Raw genomic sequence first — 25,475 nt, 5'->3', positions numbered from 1 at the left:
GAATTACTGTTTTAATAATTGTACTGAATATCATACAATTACTGTTTTAATAATTGTATGTAAGCATAATGCACATTGATGTCATTGCTTTGCACATCATAAGTACTTAAACAATTTTTGTCTATGAATGAGACCATGAATGTAATAATATAATTTCAGTATGCTAAATATTACTGATATAAAAATGAGATTATGAAAAAGAGGACATGTATGTATTTGAGATAGCCAGCAGGGAGAGCAGTGGCAATCTGTGCCTACCAAAACATCTGATGTCTGCAATGAAAGGGAGTGACTGGTCCTAAGCATTAAAGGTACCCTGATAATATTATTACACTTCAGGGAAAAGCACATTATAAATATTGCGCAAGTAAAAAACAACAACTAATAATATATGCATACACTCGGTCCTGAGATTAGAATTTTAATTTAGATGCCACATAAAATCAAAATGTCAAACATCTGGAATTTCATTCCATACAGGTACATGCATAGCAACACTTTTTTGACAACATATTACTTTTTTCTATTGTGAAGGTTACACTGAGTCATCTTTTCAAGTGTAATTCCCTTCCCTTTGTGTCCAGCAAGACAAGTAAACATTTTCACAGACAATTTCAGGTGTCCAGTTAAAAAAAAAGTCACTCTTTCGTAATACTGCTAATGGCTCAGTTTTTTAAAAAGTATTGCATTAGAAGCCGAGTGTTAAAAAGAGAGACCAGAGAACCAGCAAACACATACAAATACTTATAAGAAGAATTTTGCATAAGCAAAAAAACAAATAAAATGTTTGTTTATAAATAAACATAAATAACAGCAAGGATAAACTAGAATCTACATGTATTGACAATTATGCCTTTTTCCAGAAGAAATGCTGAGTATTTTATGACTGCCGACATGATCAGCTCTGCAGTTTGCGGTGCATTAGTTTCCCATTGAATTCTTATGCTGCCCACACTTGCAGCCTTTGATTCCAAGTAAAAGGAAAAGAATTCTTATAATTATTTCTCACAAATCTGTATTGGTTTACTGCTAGAAATATGTTTAAAATAAATAAATACATCACAGAGAGGCCAAAAAATATTCCACACAAGACTCTTTCAACAAACATTTCAAAATTCACTATTAAACTGCAGAAGGATAAATCTCCTGATTTGATTGTCCGTGTGCAGGTGTGTAAACGGGCACGGTGCACTGAGTTGGGGGGTTAGTACTCATTTTACATGCTCTGTGGTGTGGGCAGAGCAATAGAACTTCTTGTGTGTTATAAAATTCGACAAGTTATTAAACTGGATGTCACATGGACGGCAGTATTTGACATTACCCATCGTGGATATGGGTCCGTTCTGACCTCTCTTAATGCTAGAGGAAAGCTCGTCAGTCTTGGATGTGGGCGATGAAGAGCTGCTCTCATTAGGTTGGCAAGAGCCCTCGGGGTTTGGTGAGATATAAGTACAGTGGATATCTGGGGCGGGGAGGCTGTGCTGATCAGTTCCAGTCTCCCCTGGCTTGTCTTCAAGCTGGAGGGTGTCTTTTAAGGACAAGGCCATGCCCCTGGTTGTGATTTTCAGGTTCTCTGCAGCATTAGCGCTAAGATGGCTGCCATCGGGCATGGGTTGGTCCTTTTCACCCTCGCTGCCCTCATTAGGACTCTGCCTCCGCTCGCTTTGGGTAATGAGCATCCCTGTGGCGTAGTCGGCAGGTTTGATCTCATAGTATGGCCAGATCTGTTCATCCGCTCTCATTTTCTTTGCAGCACCTGGGTAGCCCTCCAGAGACTGCATCCTGCACTCATTTTTTATGGAGGATTGCTGCTCTTCACCAGATGTTCTGATCTCAGATGTAGTCCCGGCATGTACTGGGGTGGTACTGACATTCTGAACTGGATGCTCAAAACCAGAATGTTTGCTGGGCTTTTCTGAGGTGGCGTTTACATTTCCAGAACTTTCTTTTTTGATGTTTGGAACTTTGCTGTCCAATGCAGCACTTGGACAGAAGTTCTGTTTGTGGGTAAGGTAATCCTCGACTTTATTGAAGCTCATTTTGCAGACCACACATTCATGGTAGTCCATGAGCCCTTTAGCCGGAATTGAAATGTTGCCAAGTTGTGGCACGCATTTCTTACTGAGATCTATGGGTGCATCTCCTTCTTCTTGGGCTATCGCATTGCACTTTGACACCAGGGCTGATTTTGTAACTGTCAAAGAAGGTTCAGGGTGCTTGGGAACTAAACCCTGGATCATATTGTACCTCTGATGACACTGGTCCCTGAGACTCTCCATTGCATCCTGGGTCAGGTAGGACCCATTCACACTGAGGATCCCCAGGTAAGTCTGTGGTCCCATTTGCTCCTGATCAGGACCTGGTATCTCATGCACCTTTCTTCTTTTACGAGCACGCGCTGACTTCTGATTGGCTGGTGATTTGTTGCCATTTGCTCGTTTTGTGGGCGGGTCATGGCGAGAAGCGCAATAGTATTGCTTGTGCACAACAAACGTTTCGTGACGATTAAAGGTGATCTTACAGGCATCGCATGTTGTCTGGCTGGGGTCCATCTCACTCTCATGCGAGGACATTTTTGGACTCTTTGTGTCCAAGTGCATGGCATTGTGTCTGTCCTCAACAAAAGAAGGTGTTGATGCTTTTTTAACCTGCACTGGAAATTCGTCAGGAGCTTTTCCACCTGATATGAAAGGATCACAAACAGAAGGGATGAACTGGGTGGAATCCAGACCTTTGGCCTCAGAAGTCTGGCCAGCATTCAGCATGCTAGCTAAACTGCCCCCACTCTTAGGACTCGTCTGAAGCTGTGTGTCTGAAGCTTTTTCCAGAATGCTGCTGTAATCATGCGGCTTGGCCATATGCTGCCAGCGACTGTTACAGTAGTGCTTCTTGTGAATTAAATAGTTGTCAAGATTGCTAAAAGTGATGTTGCACTCAAAGCACGTTGCTCCCTTTGAAACCAGTGTGCTGTACATCATTGGTGGGTAACTGTTCCCGCTGTGACGTAGCCTGCGATGGACCAGCTCTGACATTTTGGCCAGTATTTCAGATGCTTGTGGAACAGCAGTTATGTCCTGTGAGAAAGGGACGTGGGGCATAAACGGTGGCATGGGAAACGCTGGGCTCAAATGGTGCTGGATAGGCGAAGAGGCCAAGCGGGGGCTGGAAGGCTCTGACTTCACCCTGGTGTAGGAGAAGCTAGCCCTACTTCCTGAGTTGACCTCTCCCTTCGTGGCTGACAGTGCCTGTTCACAGTTCTCCTGTACTTCGCTCTGAGCCACGTCCTGGTGCACTGGACTTTCTTGGATGTCCTTCCTGCTTGAGATGCGGCCACACAGCTTGGGGCTGTGTGTGCCGAGGTTCTGAGCATGCTCTGTTTCACATTCCTTGGCAGGCCTGCTGCTCACGCCGCCATGCTTGTGCAACTCTTGATGCTTGGTCAACTCTCTGAGCGTCTGGAAAGTGAAATGGCAGTGGGTGCACCTGAGTCCCGCCTGAGACAGGTGGGACAGGATGTGAGGCTGCAGAGCTGAAAGAGTGTTGGCTGTGTAGTCACAAATAGTACACTTCAAACTGCTTCCAGCAGGTGTCTCCTCAGAGTTGAAAGCTGGTGAAGTAGCAAAAACAGCAACAAAACATTTCCATTATTGATCACTGATCCAGTCTGCTCTAATCAATAATGAATCATTTTTATCATTTGAATCTATAATGACAGACTGGCCCAGCCTGATCATGGAATGCACCTATACTGCACATTTTACTAATTGCTTTACTGTAACATATATGCAGTTTATCAGATAATTAACAGGCCTGCTGTGAGGTTTAAAATGGTATTTAAAAGGTTAATCCAGTGCTGTGAAAAACTGCTTTTTGATTTTTTATACTTATCATGACTCAGACATTTATGTTAGGGTGGTCCCATGCAGAAGCAGAATTCCCATCTCTTTTATCTACTCACCATTGTGTGTAGACAGATGCATTTCTAGAGCATGTGAACCCAAGAAGCTCATATTGCATTGTGGGTAGGTGCAGAGGCGTGGCACTTGGTGGCTCATGTCCGCCTGCTTCTCTGGCACGGTCTCAGACTCCCTCTGTCTCCCGCTGCAGTAGTACATGAGGTGGGCCTGCAAATTACGCTCACTTCTGAACCAGATCCCACACGTCTTACAGGGGAATATGTCTTCTGCAAAATGACAACATAAACAAAAAACACGTTTAGATTATTGTTTAGAGTTTAAAACAGGCATGGATGAACAAGCATGTTATCATTTAAATTTTTGATCAATTCTAACATCAAACATAATTTTAAGCTTTTGCTAAAGTCTTCTATGTAGGCCATTACAGTGATAAAGGGTAAGCAAAAAAATTATATTGAAAAATAATATAGCTTGAAAAAAATAAATAAATAAATAAATTAATTATATATATATATATATATATAAAATTTACCCTGTTATTTACATTTATCTCTCAAGGTTCTCAAGGTTTCCAGAGAAATAGCAAGTTCTTTTATCAACTGTTTAAGCAACAAAGTAAAATGCTTAAGTAAATGCTGTTTAAGTAAAATGCTACCTATACTACCACTACAGTATGTATAGGTGTGTGTGTGTGTGAGATATATATATATATAGTGTGTGTGTGTGTGTATATATATATATAGATAGATATGCGCGTGTGTGTGTTTGTATGTATATGTGTGTATATGTGTATGTGTATATATATATATATATATATATATATATATATATATATATATATATATATATATGGTGCACTCACTGTTGACTATGGCGTTGGGCAGGATGGAGGCCATGGCAGCCTGCTGAGGAAGCAGCTGGATGCTGTGGAGCAGGCGGGCCGGGTGTGTTCCCTGGGCACAGGTATCAGGCCCCAGCGTCTGGAGCTTGGCGCCGACGTCCAGTGCACACACTGCCAGCTCCTCACCCTCCATCATGTTCCTCGTCGTGGAGCACCACATGTGTCCTTCTAAAAGAGAGATGCTGTCGTTGCCATAGGAAGCTTTTGAAATGCTTGCCACTTAAAAGTAAAAAAAAAAAATTAATGACATTTTCTGACACAAGACAATGGCAGTATGACAAAAAGAGAAATCTTTAACCAGGAATTCACAGCATGTCTTTGAGTTTACCTCTATTCTGAATTCTTTAATGTTTTTATCAATTAGTTTCATAGTTTGATTAACTGGAGCTGCTTATTTTCTATTCCTTCACGTTTTCTTGAAAAGTTTTCTTTATAATGCAGCTTGTTGGTGGATCTTCGGATATCTGGTAACCTAAACTACAGAGGTAACTTGCATTGTAAACTTGGAAAATCTGTGCGGTGGTAAATGAAAAAAGAAACAGCAGTAATAATCCTCGCCTGTTCTTTGAACCCACACACAATGCACAGCTCTAAGTACATACATGCATTAGTTCCTTTGAAGCCTAGAAAAACAAGCAAGGAATGGTTGAAAATTCCCCCCTCCCCAGAAAAATGGAACAGACATCTTGGATAAAAGTGCAGCATTATCTAATTGAGGAGGCATGGATGAAACATTCCACTGGAGTCCTAAGAACAAACTCATTAGCCAGGCAAAAGGGAGAGGAGCTTTGTGGCCAAGATAACATTTATCTCTGTAAATGACAGGCTCTCTGTCTCTGCTTCATCTTCCACTGAGGGGATTAAAGTTTTAAATATGACTATTTACAAAAGTCTGGAGAAAGAGATAACAAGCAGAGCCATGATACTACGCCACTAAATGGTAGAATTAGGACACGGGCTAATTGGGACATTGGACAAGGAAAACGAGGCTCACACACTGTTACCTTTCAGGGACAGGCAAATGCTCCCTGACAGTGTGTCACACAAATGGAAAAAAAGTGACCTGCAGTGCATCCCACTGCTTCGGTTAAAAGGCTTGCAATTGGAAGCTCTGTGTCCTGCATGCTGCTGCTGTGTGGCTGATGAAGGGAAGTGTCGTTTATGTCCATTATGCCTCACTGCGTGAGGACAGGAGCAGGTCTTCACTCAGCACTGCACTCCACAAGCTTATTAATGCCATCCCCACGCCAAAGGAAACACCCAGTTTCTACAAAATGCTTTTTGAAATCGCCAATAGACATTTAGAGTGGTATTGAAGTCCCTCTGAGGAGGTGAGCCAGTGCCAGCAGGAGCAGCAGTGTGCTGAGAGATAACGGGGCATGGACAGCCATGCAGCGACCCTGCTCGGACGGGGCCTTGGACGCCAGCAGCTCGGAAATGCACACGAAGGAAATGCAGATGAAGGGGCCGTCCCCTCTGCCATGCGCCCATGCAAGGTCATGTCCTAGGCTGCGGACACGGAAGTGCTCTCTACAGCCGAAACCAAACAAGTCTGATTGGGTTTATTAAACTGACCCAAAGTGGTACCACTCAGGTTTTCAACACTCAAGAGCTTAATATACAGAGCTTTACTTGTACATTAATTACCATGTTACCTATATGTTTTGTTTAGGTAAGTTAAACTGAATAGATATTAACAAACATGGAGCAGTAATCTTCACTGAATGTCTCTGCAGCCTGTTCTTGTTCCTCTGGTATTTAATTCTTGGCAGCAAAGCCCATCGCCACTGGCTCTCTTACTGTTTGTTCTGGCACCAATCGCTGAGGAAAACACAAAAGAAAAGAATAAACAAAATGCACGTCTGTTGCCTCTCTCTCTCTCTCTGTCTCTCTCTCTCTCTGTCTCTCTCTCTCTGTCTCTCTCTCTCTGTCTCTCTCTCTCTCTCTGTCTCTCTCTCTCTCTCTCTCTCTCTCTGTCTCTCTCTCTCTCTCTCTCTCTCTCTCTCTCTCTCTGTGTGAATTATGGCAAATATTTGGTTCAGTCGACAAGTTTTCTGACTCATCAGAGCTGAAAAGAAAACAGAGATTTAAAGCTTCTGGGCACCCGTACAAAAAGCTGCAAGGAAGTATGAGGCTTAGGGAAACTTTACGCTAGTGGAAAGCATATCTTTGGAGGAACCTCATCTAATCAAAGAGTTACAGCATGCAGTATGAGCTGGAGACAGTGGAGTATGGCAAGGCTTTGTCTTTTACTGCAGGCACAATGTGCTGCCTGTGAGGTCTCTGTGCTCTGGATAGAGTGATTGTCCTTTGTGAGCCACAAGGGGGCACTCTTCTTGCCGAATGACTGTAAGGAATTACAGTACTGCCAATACTAAGAGTAGTGTGTACTATATATTGTGTATAACCACTGTTATTGTTGTAATGTACATACTCTTAATAGTGTTTTGTTCTGTATTATTTAATGACAGCATGCTAACAGTTTCTTCACAGTTTCATACACACAAGGTTTAAGTTACTAAATCGCGAATACAACCAGAGGATTAAAACACTTCTTTCACATAATAATAAACCGGGTATTAGGGTACAATGATCTGAGTTTGATAATATTTCATTTTTAAAACCCTGAGCTGTTTCTTTTCTGTGTGATCAATGTCTATAAACAGTGCCTGCTTACCCTTATTGATCCTACTCCAGCCTGTCAACTCCTTATGGATCCATTTCACATAATCATAAACATTGATTGGTTTCAATGCTAAAAAATAATGAAAAATTACATTTAACGTTTAGTGCTAAAGCTCTGGTGTGATCTGTTTACACAACAATTATACACTGACACACACACACACACAAACAAATACAATGTACATGTGAACAGTTACAATTTTTTAGCTAAACTTTAGCAATTTTATCAACATTTGTATAATTTATAGAATGTATATATATTTTATATATTAATTTTAAATGTTTAATTCCAGTCATTGCTTGGTGTAAAAGACAAACATACTAATGGAAGCACTCATGTCAGAGTATGTCCTAGAGTACTCATATCAGAGTATTGTCAGATTGTTCTTCTCACTTGCCATAGTCACCCTGTGGGAATTACCAGCAGGCTGTAGTACTGCTCATTTTAGCAGAATACACCATCATTTAGCAGAATTCATCATCACACCCTTCCAGTGGGCTCTCACACCACTGGTGCCCTCAAACTGCCTCACCACAGACACATCAGGCTGGACACATGCATTTTCAACCCCTAGATGTGGGTGTGATTCCAAACACAGCAGCCTCAACAATGATGTGTGTGTGTGTGTGTGTGTGTGTGTGTGTGTGTGTGTGTATGTCTTTTCTCCTCCTGCTCCAGAAATCAAAGGCCTGCCTGTAAGCATCAGCCAGGTGGAGCAGATCGCATGTGCCTGACCTGCTGTGGTCTCAGCACTGCCGGCCAGAGCGGAGACCACCACCCAGACCAAACCCCCTCCACCATCTGCCCCTCACACCTGTGCCCTGACAGATCTATGGGCCTGCACACTACATCAAACACACACCCCATGAGGCACAGCCAGGTATCTGTGTGTGTGTGTGTGTGTGTGTGTGTGTGTGTGTGTGTGTGTTCATCAGGGGCAAGAAATTGGCTGGGGTAATGAGGTGTGATGTTTTGTGAATTTTTGTATATTCATGAATTGACATTATTTTCCAGCTAAACTGTGACTCTGTCTCAAAATTGAGCAACCTTGGTTTGACAGTTTTGCAGAAAAAAAAGGAATATTGCAGCTTTTCCAATTTTCAGAATTTGAGCTTTGGGAAATGACTCACTTTCCTGACAGCAATTGGTTGGACCAGCATGGGAGCCCTAGCGGTGGATCCTTCCTGGCTGGGTGAACTAAGCTGCCCCTGAGTGACAGGTCTCACCCTCTCTCCCTTTCTCTCTCAATTTCTCTCTCTCTCTTTTTCTGACCCCCCCCCCCATCTCCCTCTCTCTCATTTTCATTTCATTTGTTCTCTCTTTTCCTCTCTCCTTCTCTCCCCTCATTTTTCTCTCTCTGGCCTCATCCCACTGCCTCACCATCTCTCTCCTTCTCTCCCTCTGTCTGTCTCTCTCTGCCTCTTTCTCTCTCTCTGTCTCACTCTTTGTCTCTCCAAGGAGATGGCCTTCTGGCCTGCACAGCCTCTCACCAGCAGTTTGCCTGGGACATCAGCACAACACAGCATTGACTACAGTATCTCCAGCAAAGGCTTTGAAAAAGAGAATTTAGGAAGGATGTTCCACACACACACACACACACACACACACACACACACACACACACACACACACACACACACACACACACACACACACACACATGGCTGAATACATGTATATGTGGAACATTCACACCCAGCCCCTCGCTGTAGTCAGAATACTCCTCCACCCAGCTTGTCGTAATGAACTGTAGCATCTGCCACTTCACCCCGCGATGCAGCCGCTCTCTCTGATAGAGTCTCGGGCTGTTTATTAAATGATGGAATTTGGCTGTTTCACGCGAGGAATGTTATCAGGCAGAGAACAATCCTACTCACGGTTTCACCCTCACGGGTTCACCCACACGCTCATTAGACACAGCTTTTTTAAAATCCAGAAGTTTCTTATCAAACGTGACACCTGCATATCTGAATAGCACTTTCCTCTCATACTGGCATGTCTTTGGGTGAGCAGACTCCAAGGTGCTTTGTGGAGATTAAGAGGCGAGAGGGAGAGAGAGAGAAAGAGAGAAAGAGAATGAATGCTTATTTTATCATTTGGCGGGTCTGGACCATATCCAAGAAGTTTTTGTCTTGTAGTTGTAATTAGAAAGCCTTTTAAGCGATAACAGCTGGTATAGAATATAACTATGAAGAGAAGCGAGTGAATTTTGGTTGAGATAGTGCCCCCCCCCCCACACACACACACACATACACTCCCATCACCCCCTTATGTTGCCCCTCCATCACAAACACCCCTGTCTTCTCTTCTCCCCAACTAATTTTCATACAGTCGTTTTGCTTCAAAAGGACCAGCTAGCCAGCTGTCCGCTTCACAACTTTATGACTGAAGTCACTTTGTTTGCACTGTATGCCTGTGGTTCAGATCCTCACCATTTGCAAGAGCACATGTGACATTGTCAATCCAGAGGCAGGGCCAAGGTCCTCTAGTGTGACCTCAGATTCCTGCTTCAAAGAGACTGCTACAGACTGGACCAGGTCTCTCACTTCCCTCACAATGCTAAGGCCTTAGAGGCGGATCACCCGCCATGATTGACACACCATGCAAATCGCGTTATTATCTCCGCCCACAGATCTACCCTCTGCCTGGACCTCCAGGAAAGTGAGACTCCTTAACTCATGCTTCTGGGGAACATTAATTCACAAATGATTGGTGCAACACAGCTGGGCTGAACAGTGAGACAAGCTTCATCTCAAGAGATAAGTAATTCAAAAGAACAGGCTACTGTGAACCAATATCCTGGTCAGAATTTCTTTTGGATGTGGACCAATACAGAAAACTCTGTTTTATTTCTCAGGATGCTCCATTTTTCCAGGTAATGGGATAGAGGCAGAAAGTAGGTAGATGGCAATGAGGGAGAGATTGGGAGAAAGAGTGTAGAGATATCCCACAAGTGAGCATTTCTGCAGGGGGAGGATTATATGTGCCTGCTTCTCTACCTTAGAGCACTGCCCCCCAACTGGATTCAGGAAAACTCAATTAAACTTTGTCTCTGACAAATTCATCTATACTGTATATCAAACACAAGCGCCTAGAGCTAGTATGCTGCTAAAGTTCCCCTAGCATGCTAATGTTGTCCTAGTGCTGTGCTAATGTTGCCATAGCATGGTGCTAATGCACACTGTCCATGAAAGTGTTTTTACATTTGAGAGCTGGAGGTGTTGTTTGTCTCTCCACATGTGAGGAAAATGTCTCCTCTAAACCCAAAAGGGAATGAAAGCGCAAACTCCCAAATCAAAGCACAAACTCCAAAACCTAAGTGCAAACTCCCCAACCTAAGCCTCCTGTAAGATATCTGTTCCTGTTCGCAGAGCTCAGTCACACTGGCTATTAAAGTCTGATTACTTTGATCTCAGTCTAATCTAATCTCATTCCAGTCTGATCTCACTGTATAAATATTATAAGGATAAGCAGCTCATGCATTTTAGGGCAGTTGGTTATGTTAGTTTTAGGGTTAAGTTGGTCAGTGTGCTTGATAAACAGAACTGAAGGCCAAAGTGTAAAATGTAGAGGGCACATAAAAGAAATGTGTAAACAAAACAGGCAAACCCAGTAAATTACAGTGCTTTGAAAAACTGTTATCCACCAAACTGAGGAAGCGATGTGTGATAAGTAGTACTCCCTCCCTGACCCCCTCCAGTGACATGCTGAGATGTTTTTCCCCCAGTCTGGCCTAAGATTCACCTCACCACAGCAACTCCTCCTTACCTTTCATCACAGCTGCAGACAGCCACAAGTTGTCAGATAGCAGTCCGTCAGAGAGAGAAAGAGAGAGGGAGGAAAAGGGAGAGGGGCAGAGGAAGAGAGAGATGGAGAGAGGTAGGATGGAACAGGACTGATGAAGGGAGGGAAGGAGAGAGTAGTAGAGGAAGAGATGATAAAACAGGCTGCAGGCGATGAGGGCAACACTATCTAATGACTGGAGTAGAGTGATGCTCCTGCTTTCTCCTGCCGTGAAGACATGCTGGACCTCTTAAGCCTCGTCACCTCCTCATCCAGCCTTCTGCCGTGATCAAACCAGGATTTACAGCACCTCACAACATCCAGCATCTTAACAATCTCATATATTTCTCCCTATGAGCCTGACGTTTCCAGTCTCGACAGTCACTCAAGATAAGCTAAAATCACTCTGACTGGATTGAGAGCAAGTATAAAACACATGCTTAAGATTTTTACCCCCTCCTCCTTTCATCCACCTCCCCCCTCCATCTTTCATGCTCATGTATTTTCCCAGCTGGAGAGTTGAGCTGTGCTATGACTGTCACTCCTTCAAAACGTCCATTTGGATAGCTTAGACTGACGTTTTGCATTAACATGCATTGCAGGGGAAAACTCTCTGACCTGAAAAAAGAACAGGAGTTGTAATTGGCATTGAATATAATGAGGGCAAAATGGTGGACTCCTAAAATCCCCTCATAAGCGAGGGTGAGACCTACATGTGCAGTGTATTTCAGAAGCCATCTGCCGATGTCAGTTATTCCGCCATCTTCTGGAGATATCCAGTGGCCCTGCCCAGTCAATTAAAGACTCGTGAATATTCATGAATAGCTTCCCACTGAAAGGCCTTCAGTTCGACGATGTTTAATTAACTGCAATCACAGTGCGGCCCGCTGGCAGGGAGGAGTCTTCTTGAGGGCGTGCCGCCGTTCCGCTGCATGAATAACGCAATTTGACATTGCTGGAGATGTTTGGCTATTATCCTGCCCTTCTGTTTCTCTTATGTTCTCTGATAAAAGAATGCTAACAAGCCCCAAATCTACTGTCTCCACTGGCCTTCCCACGCAGCACATGGAAACGCTCCTCCGCTGAACTTGCACGTTCTGTAAGTAGATGACTCAATTCAGCTGCAGCTGACTTAACAACAAAAGGATAGGTGGAGTTTAGGAGGAATATCAGTCTTGGAGGTGGGAGGAAGAACAAGAAAGGCAGACAAAGTGAGAGAGAGGGCTCTGAGCACTTCTTTTACTACCCATGTGGGATCTGCCATCTGTTACGTGTCTGCATGGCACAGGAGATTTTAAGGCACAGAGTTTAACACGGATTACATGGGTTTTCTTTTTTTTAGGGTTGAAGGTTAGTCTGTGCCTTGCTGAGAGAAGGCTGGGTCACAGGGCTCTTACCTTTACTGTAAACCATGCAGTTACTCTTGGGGTCCTCTGCACTGACCCAGGACATGGCCATCAGCCACCGCGGACCCCCTCTCAGTGCCGGGACGACCTGAGAGGGGTACAGAAGTATTGTAATATTGTCTGATTTAGCTGTAACACACTTCTATGTGTTACACAGGTCTGTTTCAAATGTAACAAAATTGCCCCCTCCCATCCCCAAACAAGTGAATGCAAAGTGTAAGTGTAAGAACTCAGGAGGGGAAACCTGTAGTGATTGGCTTAGCTGCTTCAGCAGCCTACTTCTGCCTGGCTTTGTAAAATGTTTCTAGGAGCACATAAAGGGGAGTAGGCAGACTGCACTCAGGTTCTCACTGCATTTGCTCTTAGAGGTCACATTGTTAGTGACCTCTCTGCCCTTCAGCCTCTGCCCCAGATCAGATCTGCTCAACTGGGGTCCAGCTCTCACTGGAAGGAGTGCTGAGAGCTGGGCCCCAGCCTCTGAGACTTCTGCATTATCGCCAAGAGGAAAAGACACACAGAGATCCCACAGCTCCAAATCCAGGTCAGTTAGCTGTGGAGGAGAGTCTCCTCTATCCCTCACACAAAGTCTCTCCATAATGTAGATCACAGGCACAACCCCGCTGATGGACACAATCCCACAAAGAACCTTTTAAAGCAAGTAGTTAATAAGTCAGAAGTCAGTGACTCTAACTGGTAAAAGCACTTTAATCTTAGATTGTAATGCAAGTTGACATTGGAATCTGTGAGATCTTTCTTAGCCACCAGGAGTTGAACTCTGCTTGGCTAGACAATAGAAGGCTGCTCCATTCCCATCAGGCTGAGAGGTCTAAAACCTGCTTCTTGCTGGTTTCCTTGGTGGCACTCCATAGCAGAACACTGCTGTGAGACTTCCTGACCATGGCGATAATCTCAGTAAAGGTGTTCGCCTTGGGGCGGCATACATTTTCCAGTCTTTGTCACTGGCTCTCTCTATCACCTCTCGCATCGTTAATTAGTTAATTAGTTGGGCCAAGGCTAGTTTGACAGGGCATTGTCTCACAGCCTGGCAGAGAGGAAAACAGGCATGAGAAGGGGGTGAAGACTCTGGTCATAGTGGAAGGAGAGTCATCAGACTCAAACAGCACAGTCGCCACTACCCTGCTAAGGCATCCACCTTCAGCTGGGGAGAGAAGAGAAAGAAAAGAGAAGAGAGGAGAAGAATAGATGAGAGGTGAGAAAGGAGAGGAAGAGAAGAGAGTAGAGGAAGAGGATAAGAAGAGAGGAGAATAAGGAAAAAAAGTAGGAGGAAAGAAGGGGAGGAGTTGTAGGGCTGCGCTGACAGGAGATGTGGAGCGTGAGCGGTTGAGATCTTTATTTGTGTGTGAAGGCTGAAGGAGGGCAGTTCTCTGCTGGACTCAGATACTGCACGGCCCTGTCACGCCTGGAGAACACCACGCCTTCATTTAAGGCTGCCTTTTAAAGCCTTACAACTACTAGGATTTAAGTTTAGACTTACGTCCATTTTTAAAACCCACTTACGGTATCTGAAGAACTTCAACAACTCAGGTGTTTTCTATAGCATTTCAGATGACAGTTCGCTAATAGTCTGCACTGTGTGTGTGTGTACATGCGCGCATGTGTGTGAAAACTATTGTACTGGTAGGTAGGTGAGTTTGGGAGTTTACCATAGTTCTGGTTAAGAGTGTTTCCTTAGTTTTAAACCTCACTCGATTTGTGTTCACGTTTTGAACTTAAAGCACAGTGCCACATCACACATTATCCACTATCCGGAATCTTTCTGGAGTCTTCTTGGTGGGGTGTAAGTATTGGAACTAGCTATGTGGAGAAAGAGAGAGCAGTCAGTATGGCTTGTCATGGTCCTCTCTCTCTCTCTCTCTCTCTCTCTCTCTCTCTCTCTCTCTCTCTCTCTCTCTCTCCCTCTCTCTCTCTCACTCTGCTGAATCCTCTTTCTCCTTATCAGGTCTGCACAGGCCTCCATTGGCCTCTCCCCACTCTGACAGGAGCAACAACAATGGCACAGCGATACCAGTGCGCTTCAGAGAGGGAACCTGCCATGGGCACAGATTACCCATGACACACACACTCACTCACTCTTCTGTTTCTCTCTCTCTCTCTCTCTCTCTCTCTCTCTCTCTCTCTCTCTCTCTCTCTCTCTCTCTCTCTCTTTCTGAAAAAGCAATCACTCTTTCTCTCAAACCTTAACTTCCAAACTGGACACTAAGACATACATTGTACTTGCTTTTTTTCTTCACTCTTTCTCCACCTGTTCCTTCTGTCTTTCCCTCTCTGTCCCTTTCTCTCGGTTTCTATCCTTCCCTCTCTCCTTTTCTCTATTCTCTCTCTTTCTCTCTCTCTCTCTGTCCCTTTTGCTCAGTTTCTATCATTCCCTCTCTCCTTTTCTCTATTCTCTCTCTCTCTCTCTGTCTCTCTCTCTCTCTCTCTCTCTCTCTCTCTCTCTCTCTGTCCCTTTCACTCAGTTTCTATCCTTCCCTCTCTCCTTTTCTCTATTCTCTCTCTCCTCACTTCCTCCACCTGGTAAATCTCTCTCACGCACCCAGTCTTCCATCAGCATAAATCTGGTTTTACAGTGTGTGGAACGTTACACTAGTGGTGGGTTTGCAGCCTCTGGTTTGCAGTGGTAATCTTTCTGCCACAGAACATTTGTGTCTCTGTGATCATTCTTCACTGGTTTGTTTTATGCACTTGTTGTTTGTGATGTTTGTAATTAAAAATGCTACCACAATAATCACATTTAGAACATGTTGACATGAGAGCTGAACATGCTGCTGAAAAGGTCCATTTAGAAATAAAAACTAGATCAATTATGGTAATGCTGAAAGTTGGACAAGTTTGCATTGTGTAGATCTTAAAATAATCTGTCAGTGATTTAAACATGTAATTATTTTTAAGTGATATGACACATTTACAACAATGCACAGCTGTGAGTCTGAGGGGATTGTACGTTATTATGATCTGTTTTGTACTTGAGGCCCCACAGGAAGCCAACTAGACAAAAAGAGTCTTACAGTGTCACTTCCTCCTGTGGCTGCTTCTATCTTGCCAGTGAAAGGTCCCCACGTGGTGCCCAGGGGAAGCGCATGACGAGAACGAACACCTTTTTCTGGTTCATAACTGACCATCTCCAGCTCTCCTGTAAAACAAAAAAAAGTTAGCACACACACACACACACACACACACAAACACACACACACACACACACACACACACACAAACACACACACACACACACACACACACACACACACACACACACACACACACAGACACACAGACACACACACACACACACACACACAGCAGACAGCTCCTCTAATTCCTGTAGTCAATTAGCACATGCAGTGAGGAGCTTTTCCACTGCCCTCTGTCCTGAATGACCCACTTGCCTCTTTGATTCTGCTTCAGCCCCTGTGCTTTGACAGGCCTTCAATAAGCTGTGTTAAGCCTCCCTCTCCCTCTCCCTCAGTATGGGGAAGCAGAATCCCACTCTTCCAGGATGAGTTTGGGAAGGCTGATGGAGTGATAAAGAGGCCAGCAGAAGCTGCAGATCAAACTGGGCCTCTCCTCTCCAGACGCCTCCATCAATCTCGCATTCTGAACCAGATTAAGCAGCCGTGTTTAACTAAGCACAGCACCAGCAAGGGCGCAGGGCAGACGAGAGAGTCTACACCTACCCAAACACACATACACATATACACACACATACATGCACACACACCTATGCACATACACAAATATGCTATACATATGCATATATTTATTATATGTATATATATGTGTTTATTCTATCTTGGAACCAGACCAAGAAAAATGCTGGTGGTTTTTCACACCATGATCTCGAAAAACAATATTTTGGACAAATCTGGAAAATGAATTTTCCACTGCATGATTTCAAATAAATGAATGAATGAATGAATGAATGAATGAATGAATGAATGAATGAATCACTGCTGTTGGGATGATAAAACGGTTTTGATCAGCAGACTATGGCTTCCTAGCCCTCCACTATAGCTCCTGTGTTCTTCTATGCCAGCCCCACAGAGAGACAATCAAACCACAGACTGGCTCAGAAATAAGTGACAAGCTCTTCTCTACTGTATCAGACATTGTGCACCACTCTCTCTCTCTCTCCCTCTCTGCTTCATGCCACTTCACTCTCCCTCTGTCTGGTCCTCTATTCCTCCTTCTCTCTGTGTTTCTCTCTCTCTCTCTCTGCTTCATGCCACTTCACTCTCCCTCTGTCTGGTCCTCTATTCCTCCTTTTCTCTATGTTTCTCTCTCTCTCTCTCTCTCTCTCTCTCTCTCAGCAGTCTAATCTGTGAAGGACTTAAAGGGACCTTATCTCCAGGCTCTCCTGCTTCATTTCATGCTTGATTTACTTTAATTTGTCTGATAGGGCACTAGGATTTGGAGACGGCCCATCTTTGGCTTGGGTGACGAGTTCGGAGGGGATGGGGGAGGTGGCCACTCTGATATTTCTCCAACACATTGTTGTGGGTTTGTGACTTCTCTCGCCACTCTGCCGTGATTTCCTGGAGAGTGAGGAAGTGGTGGGCACAGGAGACGTGGAGGAATCTCAGTCTGGTGCGGCAGGCCGTGTGAATGTCTTTGGAGTCAAGCAGCCGGAGAAGAAAAGGACTGTGGGAGTGTGGAGTGATTGTACGATGACCCCATCTTGCTAACGCTGACGCCAGGCCTGTTCAGGGCGACGGGAGCGGCCAGCGTCTCGGACCTGTGACCCGTTCATCAGTCTCTGTGCCAACTTGCTTGTGGCCGGGCTTGATAAACACCTGTCACGACCCATCACAACCACACAAAACCTGGATGGAGACCCATCATGCAGGGAATGAGGTAAAACAAGCACTGTCCTCATCATTGGGTAAAACCAGGCATTTTCCCACTGTCATGCATGTCAGTGCCATTTCAAGAGCCTGACAAACTCCTCTTGGTTGAAATAGTCTGTGAATTCTTCCCAATCTCTACTCAAGAGTTTCTGTGTCCAGCTGTCTAGTCCTGGCTAGGCCTTGTGAGACACTTTCTCTGCTCGTTTCGCGTTAAAGTGATCGGTTTCCAAGTACTCTCTGCCCAAGAATCAAAGTGGCAAAATTATTAGCTGAGACTTTTATCCTAAGCAACCTGCAATTACTGAGTACAACTTGAGGGTTAAGGGTCTTGCTCAGGGGCCAAACAGTGGGAACTTGGTGGTGGGGCTTGAATTGGCAACCTTCCGATTACAAAGGGAGTACCTTAACCACCGCGCACCGAATCTGAGGCTCTAAACAACCCCCCAACCCCAACAGCTCCAAACCTGAGCACAATAAAATTCCTAGCTCTACATAAGCAGCAGTATGTGTGTGTGTGTGTGTGTGTGTGTGTGTGTGTGTGTGTGTGTGTGTGTGTGTATGTGTGCATGCGCAAGGCTGATAAACGGAATGATGATCCAGCAACATGTCCTTATCCAGCCGTTCTGTTTTAATTACCGCTGGCTTGTTTGTTGAAAAGATGATTAATATACCAGCCAAAATGACCTAATTGAATACTGAAACAACCCACACAATCAGCACGGAACACACTGTTATGTTTTCTGTAGATTAGTCTTTTTATCAGTGTCATTATCTATATTATTATTATCATTATTATTATTATTATTAGGTGTTATTTTAATTCAAATGACAGCCCCCACTCTCCCCAAGCTCAGAGAGGTATGGGCAGATAAATGTGTAAATATGCTGTGGAAGTATGAGATCAGATGAAGAAATGTGACTGGGACTGGGGCTTCTGGGAGCATGGCAGTTAGGGACAATGGTATGCAGAATGAGAGTGTATTAAGATTAGTTTTGTATGGATGTGTTTGCACTGGATGTGTTTTCACTATACTATAGATAACGACAGTAAACAAGTCTTTAGATATCTGTAGAAATCTAAATGTAATGATCAGACTCATGTAATGAGAACAGTGAGATCCAAACCAGTGGAAGTGGTGGGATCAGATAGAGTGGGAACTGTGGGATCAGACCCAGTGGGAGGAGTAGGATCAGCTCTCTGATCCAAAACACATCACAGACTCAGAAGTCAGAAGTCTGGAGACCATGTCTCCTCAATCTCTGTATCAACTACTCTTTTTCTCACCCTCTCTCTTTCCATATTTCCTATATTCAATAGCTTTCTCTCACTCCTCTTTTGCCACATGAATCTCTTTCTCTGTTTCTCACTCTCTCGTTTGGCATAGAACACAGTGGTCAGTCCTGGTTTACATGTGCTTGGCTTCGTGTGTGAAAGAGCTTTAGTGAGCTCAATCAGCAGGTCTTTGATGTCTGCGGCAGCTGTAATGATTTCACATTGTTCCAGGGATTTCTCTAATCCACCAGTTTCATTACCCTCCACCACCACCCCTCTGCTCTACCCAGATTCCCTTCGTTTGCATCTGGCTCTGCTCATTCAATTCTCCCTGTCTATCTTTTACTCTCTGTGACAACCACAAATGAAGTTCTCTCTTCAGAAGTAAGTTTCATAACATGACGGGCAACATAGAAAGTGGATTCATTGAAATGCTGAAGGCATTGGCATATCGCTTTCAAAGCTACTGAATGTATGAACTAACCTGAATGACAGTATTCTGTTCTTTGTCTGCAGCTAATCCAGATAATTTTACACTAGCTCAGAGTAATACTTGCACACATGCACACATGCCCCATACCAGGGGCGTAATTAGCTTTGAGTTCATACACTCACATTTTTATGATCTGATAAGGATGCACTAAGGCTCATTACTGTTCGAATGACTCTCTATCTCAACTAATCATGTTTTGCTGGAAGACAGACAGAGAGAGAGAGAGAGAGAGAGAGAGAGAGAGAGAGAGAGAGAGAGAGAGACATCCAGAGATATTCTGGTGAATGTCAGTGTTCGGTATATCACCACACCAGACAATCACAATAGATATCCATGAAGAGATATGAACCAGATAAGGGTGATATCTCTCCTGGGCGGGCCCACTCAGGCTACGGCAATAGTCAATAACTCTGCAGTGGGTAAATCAACGCTTTCATACAGTGGATAGCTGACAGACCTGGTACTTAAGATGCCATATGCAAACTTGCCTGGACTCTCTTGTATGTATTTGCGCTGAAATTATGGCTTGAAGTTGGCATTGAGCAGCTCTGAAATGCAGCCTTTCTTTGCTCTGGTCATATGACAAGTGCATTTTAACATGTCCTCAAATGTCTTGCAAGTATTGGTGAAGCAATTCAGGCTTGCTGGTTCAGGCTTTCGATAACAACCTGAAGTCTGTATTAAGGCACTGTCACCTACAATGCAGAATGCAGGAAAGAAGCCACTACAGGCATGGCAACTGTGAAAGATGACTTACTTGGTCCGTCCCATTCTTCTGCTGTCAGGAGGCAGGACTGGGCTCTGTCTTCCTGTCTTACACCATGTTCCTGGTGTGGCTCCAGTCTTCCACTTGCCTGAACTGTTCAACAGGGAGGTCAAAGGTTAGGTCTCTGGCCATCTTTTTGTTTAATTAATTGATCATAAGACTGCCAAGCAAGCCATCAAGCACTGTAAAGTGTGGTAAACACATTCTGCTCCACACTACACTGACTCACCTGGACGAAGGGAGGGGAAATTATGTTAAAATGCTATTTGTCGACTACAGTTCAGCATTTAACACTATCATCCCCTCCCTACTCACTACTAAGTTGGAGGATCTAGGACTGCATACATCCCTGTGCTACTGGATCTCCAACTTCCTAACAGACAGACCACAATCAGTACGGGTGGGCAACTGTGCCTCATCCACCCTCACCCTCAGCACTGGAGCTCCTCAGGGTTGTGTCCTAAGCCCCCTGCTCTACTCACTGTACACCCACGACTGCACAGCCACTTCCAGCTCCACCATCATTGTCAAGTTTGCTGACGACACCGTTGTCGTGGGTCTGATCTCGGACAATGACAAGAGGACCTACCTGGAGGAGATTAAACACCTGGAAAACTGGTGCCAGGAAAATAATCTCCTCCTAAACGTCAGTAAGACAAAGAAGCTGATCGTGGATTGCAGCAAGAAGCAGGTGCGGCACTACCAACCTGTGAGGATCAGTGGAACCACAGTGGAGAGAGTAGATAGTTTCAGGTACCTTGGAGTTCACATCTCGCAGGACCTGTCCTGGTCCCGCCATACCAACTCCCTGGCAAAGAAGGCTCGTCAGCATCTTTACCACCTCAGATGCCTAAGGGACTTCAGACTGCCCTCCAAAGTACTGCAGAACTTCTACACCTGCACTATCGAGAGCATCCTCACGGGCAACATCACAGTCTGGTTTGGGAATAGCACCAGGCAGGACAGACAAGCACTCCAAAGGGTAGTGCGTTCAGCAGAGCGCATCACTCACACGGAACTTCCTGACCTGCAGACCATCTACTACAAGTGGTGCCAGACCAAGGCCAGGAAAATTGTGAAGGACCCCACCCATCCCAACAATAGACTCTTCACTCTGTTGAGGTCAGGGAGGTGCTTCCGCTCCTTGAAGACCAAGACAGAGAGGCTGAAGAGGAGCTTCTTCCCACAGGCCATTCGGGCCCTGAATCAGGGAAACTGATAAACTGTGGAGACCACCACCACCATGTAACATGACTGTATATCTGTACATCTGTATATATAGATTTATACTCAATTACCCTATTACACAACAACAACTGTAGATATGTTATTATATAAAATGGATCTGTACATTCTGTAGATTGTGTACATATATACACAACCATATACATTGTACATTGTGTATATAATCATAATATACATATATTGTACATACATTGTTAATATATTTTTGTACATACATAGAATATATATATTTATCTGCATATATTTTTTTTTCTCTATGCACCCCTGTTTCTCTTCCTCAGTTTGGACAGAGCACTCTCCACCATTTCACTGCACATTATACTGTGTATGACTATGTATGTGACGAATAAACCGAACTTGAACTTGAACTTGAACTTGAAATTGAAACTGACTTTGGTGGTAGTACAATATGAAAAGCTACTGTTAAAGTGTCTACAGTCATAGTAATAGTATTATTTGCTTTTATAATATTAGTGATTATTGAACTTGGTGATGTCAATTAAATGTGCTGAAGTGTTGACTTACATATAACAGGTGTGTAGCACTATTCATATTTCAGCTACGTAAGAACCTAGTAATTCAGACCATCCAGTAACATTCAACACAAAAATTAATGTAGGACAAAACGTAATGGCTTTGGAACACATTGATTAAGCACAGGGTGTTGACTAAGCACAGAGTGTTGATTAAACAACAAACATTTTTCACATAAACAAAACAACAGCTTAGACCTGGCATCCTTATTTGGGCATGTCACAGACTACAAGATGCATGATCTCCAAGGTCTGTTGATTTTGTACACATGAGCATGGAGTTTTTACCATCCAGGATGGAATGGTGAACCTGGCACTGTCACAATGGCTCATCCTTTCATTCTAAATCCCTTGTGGCATGAGAGAATTAGAATTCCAGAACATTCCTCCTCCTGAATTCCTCCTACTGAATCCCATAGTCTACTATGGGATTTCTGAGGAGGTTGCGTCTCTCGAGAAAATGAGAAGAGCTGGTAAGGGAGGGAAAGAGAGAAAAAGAGGAAGAAAAAAGAGAATGTCCCAGGACCCACCTTGATCACAGACACGTTCTCTCAGTTAAGCCCTGTGACGAAACTTATTGGAAATGTTTAATTACAGTGTAGGAAAAGAAATTAAGCTCCAGGATGACTCCTTCATTAAGCTGTGATTAAGCAGTTTCTGCCGTTGGCTCTGACAGCATTATATAAAACACCACAGGCAAAGAGGAAGTGAACTTCAGCTTGCCCCAAGCTGACAAACACACAGCATGAAACAGGGCACTTCCTTTCTGGGCTAAACAATACACTCCTGACTGAGTGGCGGCCAGACTGAGAATGACACTCATCACACTAAACTCACTCTCCTCCCTTTAATGGGAAGAAAGTTCAAAGGCTACCAAAGATACTGGAAAGGTGAATGGCAGTGTGTTTACATTACTGTTAGCGGGGTTTAGAAACCACAGAGACATTTGGGGTATGTCGGTGATAATGATACATCAGATAGGTGCAAGAGAACAGGCCAGATTACAAAGAGACAAAAGTGAAGTAGTTGTTCATCTTCCATTGTTCTCTGAATAAAAAAAAGACACTCAGTACGGGAGAGAGAGGATCAGGATAAGCGCCAGGCATTTAACAAACAGGACAGCACACAGCTGGGCCTGGACAGCTCTTCCCAGGACAGACACTTTGCTTTGAATATTCCCAGGATGGCTTGAGTAAAGGTTTGTGTCCCTTCTTAACATTGCCTTTCAAGGTTCACAGGTTCAAAATGCAATTAGGCCACGCGCAAGTCAAAGGAAATAAACATTCAAAAAAGATTTGAAAAGATCCTTTGCACCACTATCGAAGTTTACTTCAAAGCACAGCCACACAAAATTAATAGAAGCCTGTAAAACGAACTCCAATCTGAATGTTGGCTCCAAGCAGTTGTCTTGCCAGGACTTCTTTCTTAGGAAGAACAAAAGAGGACAGCACACACGCCGTTCCACTGATTTCAGACAAAAACTGCGGAAGATTTGCTCTTTTGAAGATGTGTCGCTGTGAGGCAGAACAGGTAGCACACATCCGAGTTTCTCCCATCACAAAGTTTTACAGGCAGCTCGGGGGGAGGGGTTGGGGGTGAGGAGGGAGAGGATCACCAAAATGTAGAGCTATTTCAAAGAGTAGATTTGTCATTTACGAATAAAAAGCATAACGTTTAGAACAGCGACCGAATTTCAAACGGAGCCTCAGGCAGAGGAGGCGGAGGCCCAGATGGCTGTAGCTTCACCCGTGCACCATAACCTCCGGCAGCTTCTGAATACCTCGCCTCTGATGGTGCGCTGTGGCCAGAAGAAATGCATATAATTGAATTTTGGTTCAAAGAGATGATGCTTTTAGCTGGGGCGCCCGAGGCAACAGCCAGAGACCCTGGTATTGTTTACTATGACCAATAACCTTGTTAGTAACATATAGGTGCTTCTTCAAAATGCCACATTTCCCAAAGCTTCCCTTTCGTATTTAAATTGAATGGCTTTTTTTGTTCACAAAGCTACACGTTCCCCCAAGCAACACAGTGCACAACTCTGCACTTGCCATACAGCAGTGGAAGAGGAGAGAAAATGGTGGCATGTTTGGACATCCAAACATATTCTGATGGAGGAGAGCCAAATGGAAACAGGCTGCTACCTCTGTGTGATCACACAGGTGTAGAGTTGCAAAAAAATAATACCAGTAACAATAAATAAAGCACAAAACTACTTGCGAAACGTTCAGCATATCCTTGCTTCTGTTATGGTTGTGAGAAACACAGGGTGTAATTCATTCTAATCTAAGTAACATGAGAAGTAAGATTCACGGCGAGAAGATCGACTTGCCTTTCTTGGAGGAGACCTCTTCTTTAACACCAAAGCTGTCTGGGTCCAAGGAAAAAGAGCGGGAGATTTCCTCCTCTCCGGCGAGATCTCTCTCCTCACACGCCTCCTCTCCCAACACCCGCCCATTCCCCAATGCTCCTGCGACATGGAGAAGGATGAACAGCATGACGACCACCTCAACAATCCCAGACCACGGAGTCATACAGGAAGGAAGAGTCAATGGTCCGCATTGCACAGAGGGAGCACGACAACTACAAATGTATTAATACATTAATATCCTTAGCAGTGCGAATAAGGTAGAGTTTGACATACTGTGCAATAGGTTTTTAGCTGTATATACAAGCCTAATTCCAAAAAAGTTGGGCTGGTATGTGAAAGGCTGAAAAAAAAGAAAGCAGTGATTTGTAAATTGTGTTTGATCTGTAATTAAACTGGAAGTGGTAAAAAAAATTTGATATTTTATCTGAACTTAATTGTTTTGGTAACTATACTCTCAGTCCAAATTTTATGTCTGCAACACTTTCCAAAAAAGTTGGGAAAGGAGTATTACATCACTGTGTTGCATCACTTTTCTTTTTATCAACACTTATTAATGGTTTGGGGATTAAAGACACCACCAGATCTAGATTTGAAAGGGGAATTCCTTGCTGTCCTTTTCTGAGAAAAGTCTTCAGCTGCGCAACCATATGGGCCGTTCGCTTCATAAAGCTCACGTTTTTAATGGGAGACAGGCCTGGACTGCAGGCAGGCCACTCTAGCACTCACTAATTACACACCCCTGCAATCAGAACATGGCTTGGTGTTGCTGCGATGAAATAAACATGGGTGTTCCTGAATGAGATATCATTTAGAAGGCTTCAGAATTGCTTTAACATGTGCACGTATCTTTCAGAGTTAGCAGTGCCTTCACAGATGTAAGATTTACCCTTGCTCTCATACACCCCCATAACATGATAGATGTTGACTTTTGAAATTTACACCGCTAACAATATGGACGGTCCTTTTCTTCTTTGCCTGAAAACACAATGTTCATTATTTCTGTGATCAATCTGAGAGGTAGACTGGACAGACCACAGCACACATTTCCACGGTGCACTGGTCCGTCTGAGAAGAACGTCGGGCCAGAGTACTCTGCAGCATTTTTGGACTTGTTGACATAAGGCTTCTGCTATGAATAACTTGCATTTGTGGATGCAGTGATAAAAAGTGTTTATTGACAATGGTTCATCAAAGGTTTCCTGAGCTCATATGGTGATACCCATCACAGGAACATGCGCA

The 25,475-nt window shown here is 44.0% G+C and overlaps 1 protein-coding gene across 1 annotated transcript in view; it reads right to left on the bottom strand.

Moving 5' to 3' along the window:
* Positions 1-408: 408 nt before the first annotated feature.
* The window catches only part of zfpm2b (zinc finger protein, FOG family member 2b), a 33,996-nt gene continuing 8,929 nt past the window's right edge, over positions 409-25,475 (bottom strand). Inside the window, exons 2-8 of the mRNA XM_026995721.2 lie at positions 24,198-24,335; positions 20,079-20,180; positions 15,720-15,844; positions 12,685-12,781; positions 4,780-4,986; positions 3,959-4,183; positions 409-3,607 (exon numbers count right to left, since the gene is read on the bottom strand). Of these exons, the coding sequence (XP_026851522.2) occupies positions 1,212-3,607; positions 3,959-4,183; positions 4,780-4,986; positions 12,685-12,781; positions 15,720-15,844; positions 20,079-20,180; positions 24,198-24,335 (3,290 nt within the window). The 3' untranslated portion in view covers positions 409-1,211. The remainder of the gene's footprint in view (positions 3,608-3,958; positions 4,184-4,779; positions 4,987-12,684; positions 12,782-15,719; positions 15,845-20,078; positions 20,181-24,197; positions 24,336-25,475) is intronic.

The sequence above is a fragment of the Electrophorus electricus genome, chromosome 8, assembly GCF_013358815.1.
Source record: "Electrophorus electricus isolate fEleEle1 chromosome 8, fEleEle1.pri, whole genome shotgun sequence".
NCBI lineage: Eukaryota > Metazoa > Chordata > Actinopteri > Gymnotiformes > Gymnotidae > Electrophorus > Electrophorus electricus.
This window is presented reverse-complemented; position numbering and strand designations above follow the sequence as displayed.